Source organism: Malaclemys terrapin, chromosome 3 (genome assembly GCF_027887155.1).
Source record: "Malaclemys terrapin pileata isolate rMalTer1 chromosome 3, rMalTer1.hap1, whole genome shotgun sequence".
NCBI classification, from domain to species: Eukaryota; Metazoa; Chordata; order Testudines; family Emydidae; genus Malaclemys; species Malaclemys terrapin.
The window spans coordinates 5,865,537-5,879,956 of NC_071507.1; the positions used below are offsets into that span (position 1 = coordinate 5,865,537).

Below are 14,420 nucleotides of genomic sequence, written 5' to 3' on the forward strand. Positions count from 1 at the left end.
GGCTTTAAATTAAACCAGAAAGTAATGCTGCAGTCTTGCTGATAGCAACCACTATGACTAAGGGTGCAGAACATTTCCCATTCCATCCACCTGTTTTCATACGCTACTCTCTCTTGCAGAGTAGTGGTGAAATATAGTCAAAGTATAGGGGAATAAAACGAAAAGCAAAAGTGAATTCCACTCTTGCCTTCCTAGGGTGTCATCACTTGTACTCAAAATTATTATTTTGTTTAATCACTGTTCTGACATCTATTATTATGAGTAGGCTTTGGTGCAGAGGTGGGTTTTACTACACAAGGCGAATATGATCAGAAAGAATCACATTCCGATCTCCTTTGCTAGCATGTTTCACAGCTTCCCAGCACTGAAAATACCTCCAACTCCTGACAGCTTCCCTTTGGACCCTTCCACTACCGTGTTCCCGATTAGCACAGCAGTCTTGGAAAGCTAGGGATGAAGAGGCAGGTGCTATAGAAGCCTGGTCCCAACCCAAGAAGATGTTTAAAGATGGAGATTATGAAATGAAAAGGGAGTGAGGGGGGTTGGAGATCTAGTATTATGTGTTCACTGCAGTTTAGTCCCACACAGGCTGCGGTGTGTTGGAAAGGTGGAGTTTGATTGGCTTTGACTGATAGCCCTGGGTAAAAGGAATGACAGTAACCCATTCTTGAGATGCTGAACGGATCATGGTTGCCATGCCCTTGAGGAAGAAGAGGAAGGCATGAAGTCTTATCTGAAGGTGGAAAAAAGTATTCTTGACTGCTATTGCTACCATGTTCTCAAGGAATTTGGGACAAGTTTGAGTAATTTTCTGAAGCTTTTTGCTATTTTAATAATCAGTGAGGAAGAAGGGATAGGTATGGCATAGACGTGTGCACAGATAGTTAACTAAATGTGCAACTATTTGGTTAGGGGAATTTGCTGATGAAGCAGAGGGGACTAAAAACTCAAGAGGCTTAACAGCTTGGTATGTTGAAAGCTCAGTAGCTCTCCATTTTGAAGCTGATTAGCTCCAGATGAAGGAACTGACAGGGCCCACCGGGGAAGCTGACAGGTTGTTACATGCGCAACCCCACGAGCCCAACAAGAGGTGTTAGATGCTCAGTGAAAAGCTTGTATATAGTCCAGAGCTGTTCAGCTGGCACAAAGGATACAGTGAACATGCCAGAATTGACACCCTCTCCAACTCCAGTCAAAGACCTGAGGGCAGATTTTCAGCTTGTGTAATTTGTCATAGCTCTAGACTCACTTTAAGAGAGCTATGAAAATTTACACCAGCTAAGGATCTGCCTCCTGTTCCATGAGCTTCTGCAGACATCAACGGGAGGATGTCAGACCTGACCATCACAAAACCAAGTATTTCTGTTAAGAAGGATTCAAAAATATAAAATTTGACAATTGCTATAAACGCCAGGAAAAGACAGTTACCTTTTTCCATAACTGGTGAACTTCAAGATGTGCTGCTCATGTCCATTCAACTTAGGTGTGTGTGCTCGCCACATGCACCGGTGCCGGAAGTTTTTCCCTCAGCCGCATCCGTAGGGAACTGGCTCTGGCACCACTTGGAGTGGCACGCATATGTCACGGCATATAGGGCACTGCCAACCCCCTCCACCCTCAGTTCCTTCTTGCCAGAAACTCCGACAGTGGGGAAGGAGGGCGGGTCATTGAATCGACATGAGCAACACATCCCAAAGAACACTAGTTATGGAAAAAGGTAACTGTCTTTTCTTTTTCGAGTGATTGCTCATGTCCATTCAACTTAGGTGACTTCAAGCAGTACCCATGGAGGTAAGTAAGGAGTTCACGGACATATACATTGCAACACAGCTCTGCCAAACCCAGCGTCATCCCTGGCCTGCTGAGTGACGAGATAATGGGCCATGAATGTGTGCACCAAGGACCACATCGCAGCTTTACAGATGTCCTGGTTTGGAATGTGTGCCAGGAAGGCCACCGAGGATGCCTGCGCTTTAGTCGAGTGGGCTCTGACGACTGGCAGTGGGGCCCCTGCCAGCTCGTAACAAGCCTTTATGCAAGAGGTAATCCAGTTAGAAATCTTCTGCGTGGTCACTGGGAGGCCCTTCATCCTATCAGCTGTAGAGATGAAAAGCTGAGTTGACCTTCAGAAAGGCTTTGTCCGATCTAGGTAGAAAGCCAGGGCTCTTCTTACTTCCAAAGTGTGGAGGCGCCTCTCTTCACTAGTCTCAGGGGGCTTCGGGCAGAAGACCAGAAGGAAGATGTCCTGGCACATGTGGAAAATGGACACCACCTTGGGAAGAAAGTGCGGGTGGGGCCAGAGCTGGACCATGTCCTTATCGAAGACTGTCTATGGCAGTTCCGAGGTCAGGGCATGCAGTTCAGAGACGCGCCTCACCAACGTTACCGCCACAAGGAAAGCTACCTTCCACAATAGGTGAGACAGGGAGCACGACACCAAAGGCTCAAAGGGCGGGCCTGTGAGCCCGGACAGAGCCAAGGTGAGATCCCACTGAGGGACCAGGGACCAAACTTAATAAATAATAATGAATGGAGATATCCTATCTCCTAGAGCTGGAAGGGACCTTTAAGGTCATCGAGTCCAGCCCCCTGCCTTCACTAGCAGGACCAAGTACTGATTTTGCCCCAGATCCCTAAGTGGCCCCCTCAAGGATTGAACTCACAACCCTGGGTTTAGCAGGCCAATGCTCAAACCACTGAGCTATCCCTCCCCCCCAAGGGAAAAAAGTCTCTTGAGACCTCTGAGGAACCTGACCGTCATGTCATTGGAGAACACCATCTGCCCCTGGACGGGCGGATGAAAGTTGGAGATAGCCGCCAGATGCACCTTGGTGGAGGAGTGTGCCAGGCCCTGATTCCTCAAATGCAGCAGGTAGTCTAAGATCGACTGCACCGAAGAAAGTGAAGGGGAGATGCCCCATTCAGCCGCCCAGTGGGAAAACTTCGTCCACTTTGCCAGGTAGGTCTATCTAGTTGAGGGTTCCCAGGAGAACCTACTGGACTCCCTCCAAACAGGTCAGTTTTTCAGGGTTCAGCCACAGCATCCACGGCGTGAGGTGGAGAGACACGAGGGTGGGGTGCAAGAGTCGACCGTGGTTCTGTGACAGCAGGTCTGGTCAGTCCGACAGGGGCCACCACGGGACCACCGCCAAGCTCAACAGCGTGACGAACCAATGTTGGTGCGGCCACGCTAGGGCGATCATGATAACTTGGGCCCTGTCTCTCTTGACTTTTACCAGGACCCTGCTGACGAGCAGGATCAGGGGGGAAGGCATACATCAGGCTTCCTGCCCAGGATGGGCATTGGAGAGGGAGTCCTTGCCCAGACCCCATCTGGAGCAGAAGCAGTGGAACTTCCTGTTCTGCCTGGTGGCGAACAGATCCACTTGGGGAAATCCCCACGTCTGCAAGATTGCGCAGGCTACCTCTGGGTGGAGCGCTCACTTGCGGTGAGTGGAGAAGTCCCTGCCTAGGTGATCCGCTAACGTGTTCTTGACCCCCGGGAGGTGACATTACTATTAGATGGATTCCATGGTCGATGCAGAAGTCCCAGAGACGGAGTTCCTTTTGGCACAGGGCTGAGGATCGAGCTCCCTGTCTGTTGATGTAGAACATCGAGGCTGTGTTGTCCGTCAAGACTCTGACCACTTTGCCTGACAGGTGAGGAAGGAAGAATGTGCATGCCCTGCAGACCGCCCTGATCTCTTTGATGTTAGTGTGTAACATCATCTCTTCCGTGGACCACTCATCCTGGGTGTGGAGATTGCTGAGGTGCGCCCCCCAACTGTGATACAAGACCTCCAAGACCAGTTCGACCGAGTGGGGAGTGCTGTTGATGGGGACTCCTTCCAAGACATTCCCGGGGTCGGACCACCATCGGAGTGAGGTGAATATCGTTGCGGGAATGGTGATGACCTTTTCCAGGTGGTGCCTGAACTGGGAGTAGGCCATCGCCAGCTATTGCTGCAAGGGTCGCATCCAGAGCTTCTTTTACCTTTAGATACTAGATTTGCACTAACATATTTGTTTAAGCAAATTAAATAATTAGATGTCAAAGAGGTCATCTTTGTATCCAGTTAACTGCAGGAAGCAATTTTTTAGCACGAGTAAAATAGCACCTGCAAAATAGCACCTGCAAAAAACGGAGGCGGCATTCAACAAGAAAGTCAGGTCTATTGTCAGTACGATAGATTAGGAAAATCTATCTGGGTCTGTGTATTCTCATTTCTCTCCCAGTATGGAATAAACCCATTCTAGAAGTCCAGTTCCTCTGACTGCTCAGAAAGCCAGGACACTATTATTATTATTATGCTTTTTAGTGAAAATTGAAGGAAAGTATCCATTAAGCATTTCAGCCTTTGCTTTGTCATCTATTATTTGTTCTCCTTCTCTGTTAAGTAGCAGAGCTACACTTCCATTTGCCATCCTCTTTTTGTGTACTTGATACTTTTTCTTATTCCTTTTACTGTCTTTGCTAATCAGTACCTCATTTTGTGCCTATGCCATTCTTTTTCTGATTTTGCCCTTTCATGTCTCTACTTTGCCCCTTAACTCAACCCTGTGATTTCTCTTTTAATCCATTTTATGCAACTCCCTTTCCAGTCACCAGAATTTTTAAAGCTCATGGTACTTCTAGAATATATTGATCTTTTACTTTTCATATTTTGCCTTTAAGTGACAGCGAGTTTGCTGCTGCACATTGAATTTTATGTTCTTCAGAAACTTCCCACTACCCTGAACCATTTTCCCCTTTAGATTTTCTGATCACGGAACTTCACTCACAAGCTAATTTTGAAGTCTGACTTCAGAGACTCTTCAGAAGGAATGTCCTCCAGAACTGTAGGCAGTCTGAGGAAAGATCACTGATGCCCTAACCCTTGTGCTTTCATGGAAATATGCATACCACTTGGAACGCACGTGATTTATGCAGAACTGTAGAGACTTTAACAAAACCTTTAAGACCAGTTCAATTTTGATCACAAATATCAAAAGGACACATGGCTACCAATCTCACTCATGAATTACTCAACAGCTGTGCCTGAGATTACCAGTAATTACTTCAATGACTTCCTACGAAGTGGAAGATGAAATGGGTTCTGTACATAACACACAGAAGCCCAGTTTCCTTCTCTGGAAATAAACTTTTGCTTAGGCCCATGAGTAACTGTTGTTACTGCATGAATTATTGGTATATCACCTGAGGTGACTAATTACAAGTTCAAAATGGAAGTGTTGCTGAGCAATTATTCAATGAACAACTGAATTTACAAGACCATGGGATGGACAATATATCATTGTAACAGGGTGCACTGGGCCTTTCAAGGCAGGCTACAGGCCCAGCATGGCTGCTACACTATGAAAGAGGTGGAAGACATGAATCTCATAGCAAGAAACTTTATCATGCTAAACAACATAAGAATTATAATAAACTATTGAAGTCATGACATAAGACCATGGCCAATATCCCAGCAAACAGCAATGTTCAGAGTATTTCAAAACTTAAAAGATACAAAGTACATGCCCTACAAGAGAAAATTAAGAGGTAAATAAGGTGATGAAATGGACTTTCCCAATGAAGTTATCATTGTGGTCTGTGTGTTTCAGAGATGCATTGCTTCAAAGGTAAGGCAGTCTTTGATTAAAATGGTAATGATCCAGTAGGCAGAAAACAGTGAACAGGAAGGTGCAATAAGGACCTTACAGTTCAGGCAACCTGCAGCATGACTTTCTTAAAGTGTGGTGCCCAAAACCAGACACAGTACCCCAGCTGAGGTCTCACCAGAGCTGAGCGGAACAATGACCTCCCGTGTCTTACATACAACACTCCTGTTAATACACTCTAGAATGGTGTCTGCCCTTAGTGCAACAGCATCACACCATTGACTCATATTCAATTTGTGATTTACTATAATCCCCAGATCTTTTTCTGCAGTGCTACCACCTAGCCAGTTGTTCCCCATTTTGAATTTATGCATTTGAGTTTTCCTTCTTAACTGCAGTACTTTGCACCTTATTGAATTTCATCTGATTGATTTCAGACCAATTCTCCAATTTATAAATGTCATTTTGAATTTAATCCTGTCCTCCAAAGTTCTTGCAACCTCCCCCAGCTTGGTGTTAGCCACAAATTTTATAAGTGCACTCTCCACTCCAGCATCTATGTGATTAATTAAAATCTTGAGTAGAATTGGGCCCAGGACAGACCACTGCAAGCCCCAACTTGATATGTCCCCCCCTCTCAGCTTGACAGCAAACATAGATAACTACTCTGAGTATGGTCTTTCAAATAGTTGTACGTGCATCATATAGAAATTTCATCTAGACCACATTTCCCTAGTTTGCTTGTGAGAATGTCATGTGAAACTATGTCAAAAGCCTTCCTAATGTCCAGATATATCATGTCTACTGCTTCCCCATTATCCACTAGGCCGGTTATCTGTCAAAGAAAGAAATTAGATTGGTTTGTTCCTTATCTGCCCCATGTTTATTACATGCTCTTAGTCTACAATTAGATAATTCAGAGAATTTAATTCCTTTATACCACTTTGCATCTGTAACTAATCTGAATCTGTTAATGTAACATTTTAATGTAGCACTTTACTGTGCTTATTACTTTAATATGAATTTTTGTAAGCCAGTGAAGCTTGTTTGATTTTGCATTTGTAGCCGTCTCCCTATTTGTAATTTCACTGAAGGAAAGTCATTAATTAATTAATTTTAAATAAAAATATAAAGTACTTCAGCCACGGTCTATACAGTCCCTTTATGTTAATATACTTTGTTATAGCAAAACGTTTACTTGAGCAGTCCTGCACGGTGAAACACATAGAGCTCATGATCAAGAGTGGAGTGGCTGGAAGGATTAACTCGAACAAAATTCTGGATCAGAAGGAATTCTGGTACAAGATGTGGCACTGTGATGATGCAAAAGTCTTTGTCCTGAAAAGATTGACAAAGAATACTCTATATCAGTCAATATCAACAAACAGGCTATTAGTGATTTTAAAAACAAATTTTAAACAGGTTCCCACTGAGACTTAAGAAAAAATGGACATATAAATGTAGATCAACATTTAAAATAGACACAGTGCTGCAAGTATAATTCTCACCTACACTCTGTGGCACTCTGTCCCTCTCTAGTGGTGATTGGACCACATATAGATGTTGATGAATTTTGGCTACAAATCCAGTCATACTTTTTAGCTGAACCTCATGCTTTAAGATCCGAGGTCCCCTAAATAAAACTTTTGTCTTAGTGGAGACTCAATCTGACAGTTTCTCTTACTGTACCCATATGCCACTTCCCCACAGTGCTCCATACCATCTGGAAGGATAGTGTGCTCTGAGGTCTTTCAGGACCATGCTGAGGCATCACTCAGAGGGCAGAGTTAAGGTTGTGGGATGGAGGATTGTCTCTGGATTTTAGAGCAGTTTGAAATATCAGCTTTTAAACCAGAAATTTACTTGTTAGTGCAAAACTTCCTGAGGATCTCCTGCGGAATGTAGGCAGAGAGCAACTAATATGTACAACACACATTCTCAGAAATGGCCTCAGTGCCAGGACTCAAAGTACATGAGTTCAATAGCCACAGCCTGTAACTTTAAGTTAGCCCCCTACTCTGACATCAGGCTGGCTGCAAATACTCTGACTTGCAACAGAGCCCAAGTTCTGCTGCATATACACAAATTACTTTCTCTGACTCAACAACCTAGCTCAACCCACCTTGCAGATCCAAGTTTGATCTTGAATAACTTTTAAAATATTGCTTCTCATTCAATCCTAAGAGGGTGAAAACAGTTTGTGGTGGATCTGAGCCAAAGTTTGAATCCTCGGGGTACACAAAAAAAAATGATAGGAATTCTAAAATGTTAATGTTACATGATTTGGGGGGGGGGCTGTATCTTGACAACTCCTTGACCAAAGAGCATCAAATTTGGATAAGTAGCCCTATCCCAGATCCCCATGAAGCATAACAATTTTCAAGACAGAGTAAGAATGTGAATTTCAGAGCACTTTGAAAAAAAAAAACACTGTTAAATTGTAAGCTAATCTCAACTTTATCCATTGTGGTGCTACCACCCCACAATAACAAGTGATTCCTCACAGAGATTTCCTTCCCACAGGCCCCTAATGCTGGTGTGTAGGGGTGGGTCCCCCAAAAGAGGGGGGAAATCAAGCTATGTACAAGTTACAAGTGATTTTATTTCTTATCATACCATTTTCATTCACTTTCAAAGAAAAGACTTGTTTCACCTTAAGATTTCATTTATACGTACTGGAAAGAGCTTGAAAACATATTGCAAGAAATCCAGTGACCTGCAATCAAGAGCAAACACTTTTATGTGAATAAACAAAAGCATATGCAATATGTACTGTATATTTCAAAAGATTTCTCTCCCCCATCCATCCAGGCAGCACTTATTCATACTTTCTAATCTGAAATTGCATCTAGTTCAGCACTAATCAATTGCAGAAGTTGTATGCTGTACTTCAATTGTCATTTTCCAACACTGTAAGCAACAGTAAGCGTAGAGATTTGAGCTTGTTAACTCAAGAGAAGTCTCCTCTATGCGAGAAAGAAATAAAAGTAAGATGATGTTTACTCAGAAGCATCCTGCAGAAGACTTTTAGAAATTTTGTCAGAGTAGCATTAGTGCCCAGTAAGTCTGATCACCAGGGGGTACAAAGAGTTGTAGCTAAGGACTAAAGTATTTCCATCACGCACCAAAAGACTTACTGTTCCACTAATATCCATTTAGTAGACCTATCCAATACCTTTAAAACTAAAAGGAACATCTATACTTTGAAAATTGTTCCTGTACATTTTCCTTCTTTTCACTTTTCACCTAGTGTTTTGGAATAAATCCCCTTTCTTTTCCCTGGTGAAAGTGAAACGTAATGTTCAAGTTGAGTAAGACAATAAAAACTTAATTATTTTATCTGGTTTCTGCTACATAAAAGAATATGAAACTGTTCTAAACCCAGCAAGTGTTATGTGGAAGTTTTATTTCTACTCTCTCAAAGAGAAAAAAGTATGTATTTTATATGCATCCAACACTCACATGCACAGTTATTTCAAAAGACTAACAACAGTGGCAGTAAACAATTAAAGTAAATAACCCTCCTGTGGTTTCAGTCCCAATAAAAATGGAAAGAGTAATCATTTTTAACTGAGGTGTTTATAATTGAGTGGATAAAAGTGAAACTTTATGAAAATACAATGACTCCACATGTTGGGATTGGGATTGTAGAACCAAAATAATGCAGTAACACATTCACCTATCCTGTATAATATAAATGTAAAGCTATGCTTAATTGAGAGGAGTCTTCCCCGCCCCCCACATATAGTAAATCCATGACAATGCAATGTCCCTTTCTCCAACACTCAGTATCTTCTTGACAGAAGTGGGCTGAAGAATGAGGGCGGTCCCAGAGGAATCATAATTTTTTTTCTGTCATTAGCAAAGGATCAAAGAATCTAATTTCAGATAGACTGGAAGGTTAGTTCATTCATATATTACTTCCAGTCCACATTCTGGCTCTAGATTTAAAGAGATGAAAACATTTGATAACTAATGGATAATACAAATTCTCCACTACTGAATTCCCCTTGAGGGGTAAAAGATAGTTACGTCTCAGTAACTGTTACATTTCTGCAAATTACTACTCTTGGATCTGTGCTTCTGCATGCAAGTTCAGTAGGAATTCCTTCAGTACAACATTCTAAAATACCACTCCCAGTCTCAATTATCTCACGCCATCCCCTCTGATACCTAGTCTACCCCCAGTGCTCTAGTGGTCAGTTTCTTTCACGGAAAAAGGTAAACATACACTCAGGTAAAGTTAAAGAGAGACAGACATATGTTGTATATGATTATTATTATATATATTTAAGTCACAAGATTTACAGACAACACAACTGCATGGACAAGGTGGCTGTTTCAGTGTTAAGCTTAGAGAAAAATAGTTACAGGTAAATAATGATCTTTTTCCCAGAGATATCCATCTTGGAGTCTGACCAATTCCAAAGATGTCTCTAAGAAAAAAAGTCAAGGAGACTGCAATCTGTAATGTATAATGATAAGCAAGGTGAGCATACCTTGAGCAATAGCAACAATGGTGAGTGTGAAGGGGGAAATGTCAAGAGAAAAATATAAAGGTGGACAAATAAATTAAAGATACATCCCCCAGCAAAACAAAACTGCTAGAGGGCAGAAGAGCTGGATGTTCTTAACCCACAAATAGGTCCTGTCTACATGGTGGAAATTTCCCAGCACAGCTGTAGTCCTGCTTTGAGCAGGGGGTTGGACTAGATTACCTCCTGAGGTCCCTTCCAACCCTGATAGTCTATGATTCTATAGCAGAATAACTATTCCACTATAGCTGTTCCATTACATTGGGAGCTATTCCAGAATAACTCTCCCATATGGACATACTATTACAAAATAAAAGTGATCTTATTATGGAATAATCACTCCACTTCTCTTTATTTTAGATTAGAGTGTCCACACAGGGAAATTATTCCAGAATAGGTATAGTGGAATTCAGTGATAGCTGTGCCCATCGATTTCCCTTGGTATACAACCCATAGATTTGTAAAACTGATAGCTCAAAGTTGGATTTCTCTCTCAATGCTGAATCTAGGCAAGACTGCTTGGTAAAAAACATACAGAAGATTATATGGCTGCTTTGCATCTCTCCTGAATGCGAACATAACGGATACTTGCACATGTAGCACATATAGCTCTCAATATAACCTTTCCTTTTTCTTCCAGGTTCGTGACAAGGAAATGTCTTGTGGGACACTGCCCAATCTTACACGTAACAGGATTTCCTGACCCAAGAGGCATGATCCTGACCCTCCTTGCTTGTTTATAAAAATCTGATTGTCTTTTTGAAACATAGCCACCTGTTGGGATACTAAAATATCGCAAGGTTCTTAGAACAGTTAGGACTGTCATCATATCCAGAAAATAGACATACAGCTGCTGATACTCAATGGGGTACATAACACCTTTTGTGGGGGGGCTCCCCATTCCAAGCAGGGTGAATCTTTGGTGAATCCAGTTGGTATTGAAGGAATTTTGAAGTCCACTCCTAATTATACTTTGTTTCTGGACTACCACTAAGTGAAGCTTAGATTTTGTCAGTCACCGAGGGTCTCCTAAGGCTGTCTCATGTGGAAATGTGCCATAAGTATTTCAAATAATGTTACAATCATCAGATTCAAAATTCATAACTTCATCTCTAGGAAACACCTGTTGGCTCTGTTAAATCATCTGTCAGATCCACAGTGATACACATCTCGTCCTGGAGAAGTGGAATCTAGCATAGCTGCTACATACTATAATTCTTTCTGAGGAACAAACTAAATTGTGACTTTGAGTATGTCTACATGGGGAAATTTACCAACATACTTACAATGTATAATTATACCACTGTAGTTAAACTGGTGTAAACTCATCGTGTGCACTCTGTTATTTCCAAGTAAGAGTGTCCATGCAGAAATTACACTGATATAACTACAGTGGCATAATTGTGCCTGTACATTTCCCATGTAGACAAGCTCCTAGTGAGTAAACTACCTCATCCTTGGAGACATTTTAAGAGTGTTTTCTGATAAACCAATCATCTAGATCAAGGGCATCACTCATTCGAAGGAGAGGGTCAAACTCTATGTTTATGGTCTGTGGCCTGGGGTATAAATTTAGGACTATATGGTCCCCATAGTGCAGAGTGTCAGTGAGAGATATACCCAGAGATCAAAGGGACCATAAGACCTATAAATAATAACGAAACATTTTGTTATTTTGGTGCTTATTGTTGCACTCATCAGTGAGAAAATCTATTCCCATTAGGACCACTGCTATTTCTGCTCTTTGTTTCTCTTCCTTCAACATCCTCTTATCTCTCCCCCCTTTCTCTCCTTTGTGAGTCTCCTCCGTTTTCCCCCCTACATTTTCTTCCCTGCAGCAACTCTCAGTTTCAATCCCCTACCAATTCAGTGTGTTTCACTGCCACCCCCTACCCATATTTATTGCTGAGTAATCAGTGACTGAATAGTTAAGGATGACATCCAAGTGTCTTCATGGGACTGTAAAACTGACATTCCAATCAGATTAACAGAGGAGTTGACTCCTCTGGGTCATTGTTCCAAGACTTCTGCAGACTCGGGCATACACTAGCAGGCAAATATTGTGTACACACAGTTCATGTTTAGAAGACTACTCTCTGCAGTCACCGGGGCTAGAAATTTACTTTAAAAAGTTTAGATTCTGGAGCATCCAAATAAGTCATGTGGGCCACATAAATATCTTATGCAGGCTGGATCTGGCCTGCAGGTTGTATATCTGACACCTTTCATCTAGATAAGGAAGGACATTCACTCATTTATGAAGGCTCACGGTCACTATCCCCAAGCATTTGATGGAAACATGCAGCACTGATACCAACCCAACAGGCAATACACTGTATTGTTGCTGTTTCCACATGAAATCTGAAATACATTCCGTGCTTGAGATGTATCCTTATGTAAATATCAACAAGGTCTAGAGCACACACATATTATTGTTATTTATTATTTGTATTATTTGTATTGAGGTATAGAGCGCCTCACAGTTTTCTCTCCCTGGAGTTTAGCATTCTGACTCTGGCTTCCTTCTTTTACCACGGTCTCCCCTGTTCTGAGGGAAAGGGCAGTCTATATACTGTCCTTCTCCAGAGAGTTCCTCCTGATTGTTTGGAAGAGAGGAGCCTGCCACATCCTACCCACAGGGCTCCTTATCCCAGGCCCATAAAGGAACAGAGTCTTGAAGTCCCTCCCCCACGCCATCCAATTCCTTATTCCCTGGCACTGCTTCCTCTTTTCCTCTACCAGGCCATTTCCTGGATCTTTGTTCAGTCCAGCTCCCTGGCATGGGATCTGCTGGCCTCCTCTAAAAAGACAGGTTTGCCCCATTACAGGATATGTGAGCCTTGTTCCACTGCTGCAATTAGTATTTGCCCAAAAAAGGATGGCTGCTTATATTGCAACCTGATAACTTTTCTGTCAAAGGGCACCCCATCAGAGGAGATGTGTGAAAAATTTTAGGTGGAAGGTGAATGCTTCATAAAGTTATGAGTGAATGCACGCAAACAGTTAGATGGAAATTAATTCAACCTTAACTGCAGCAGATGCTGTCACTCCCCCAGTTGCCTTAATAAATCAGGGTTCTGTTAAGCTGTTATTAGAAACTAGAAACCGAATACCTATATGACTATACTTGCCTTGTTTCATGTTTTTCATCAATACAGAATAGCTGAATACAGAAAGCAGTTACAGCTCCTCTGTACATAGGATGAAAGGAATCTCTCTCGTCAGTCTCTAAGGTAGGTGTCCCAGCGGCTTTCAAATCTGTGCCTATGACATCATCTATTGGCAATTCAGCATTGGAAACAATGTTTACGCCCTCCTTCTGCAGCAAGAAGAGACAAGGGACCAAACTGAAACCACATTTCCTTTTTTGTGTGTTTGTTTAATGAATCTTTTGTTGCATCATTCTTATTTTACAGCATTCCCAGCAGAAATACAGAGTTGTATTTCACCCAGCACACTACTTTCTGCCACATCTAGAAGTTTAGGGGGGCATTTTTAATGAAATTTCTGATGGCTATAAAATGATTAATGCCTGCAGTACGAGGTTTGAAATAAAGACAACAATATGTTTGGGAACAGATATTTCTCATTACTGTCCCTATGTGGAACAGTAACAGAAATTTAATCTTAGGAAATATTTTCCAATGTAAAAATTTGGATTCCATCCAAATTTTTAAAAAATTTGAAAGAACAAAAATGAGAGCAATTCAGAAAATGTCATCTTGGAGATTAACAACCGCTATATTTGAAGAACAAGAGACTAGTTTTGAAAATAGACTGAAAGGGAGAATAAAAGACAGATACAATTGTTTAAAATTCTATGGCCAAATTCTCTACTAACTTTGACCCCATACAAAATCAAATTACTTCAGTGGGGTAGCATGGGGTATAAATCATGACACAGTCTTGCATAGTAAGGGAACCTGCGTCATCTCACTTGAAGAAATGCTAATTTCCTATATATGAATAGTTGTACTTCATAAATACTATTTTTTGTTGCTTAAAAAATTTTTCCCTTTAGATCTGCATCGAAGAATTCAGATTTGGTATATTGGTCTCCCTGAGATCCAATACCAAATCTAACAATATATTAAAATTGATTACTATTGTATAGGTCTCAAATGAGAACTTTGTACAAAATATCCATACCTTATATGTATTTAAAATAATCAATCCACTCAATGTGCGTCGTATCAATTGATTTATTATAACCTGCTATGTCACCTAAATGCTAATATTGAATAAAGATTTTATAACAAATTATTTCACTTTAAAGAGTGGAAG

The 14,420-nt window shown here is 41.6% G+C and overlaps 1 protein-coding gene across 1 annotated transcript in view; it reads right to left on the bottom strand.

Moving 5' to 3' along the window:
- CFAP61 (cilia and flagella associated protein 61) overlaps positions 1-14,420 on the bottom strand; it is a 184,521-nt gene that overhangs the window by 139,678 nt on the left and 30,423 nt on the right. Inside the window, exons 11-13 of the mRNA XM_054021574.1 lie at positions 13,268-13,455; positions 8,278-8,317; positions 6,800-6,939 (exon numbers count right to left, since the gene is read on the bottom strand). Coding sequence (XP_053877549.1) covers positions 6,800-6,939; positions 8,278-8,317; positions 13,268-13,455 — 368 coding nt within the window. The remainder of the gene's footprint in view (positions 1-6,799; positions 6,940-8,277; positions 8,318-13,267; positions 13,456-14,420) is intronic.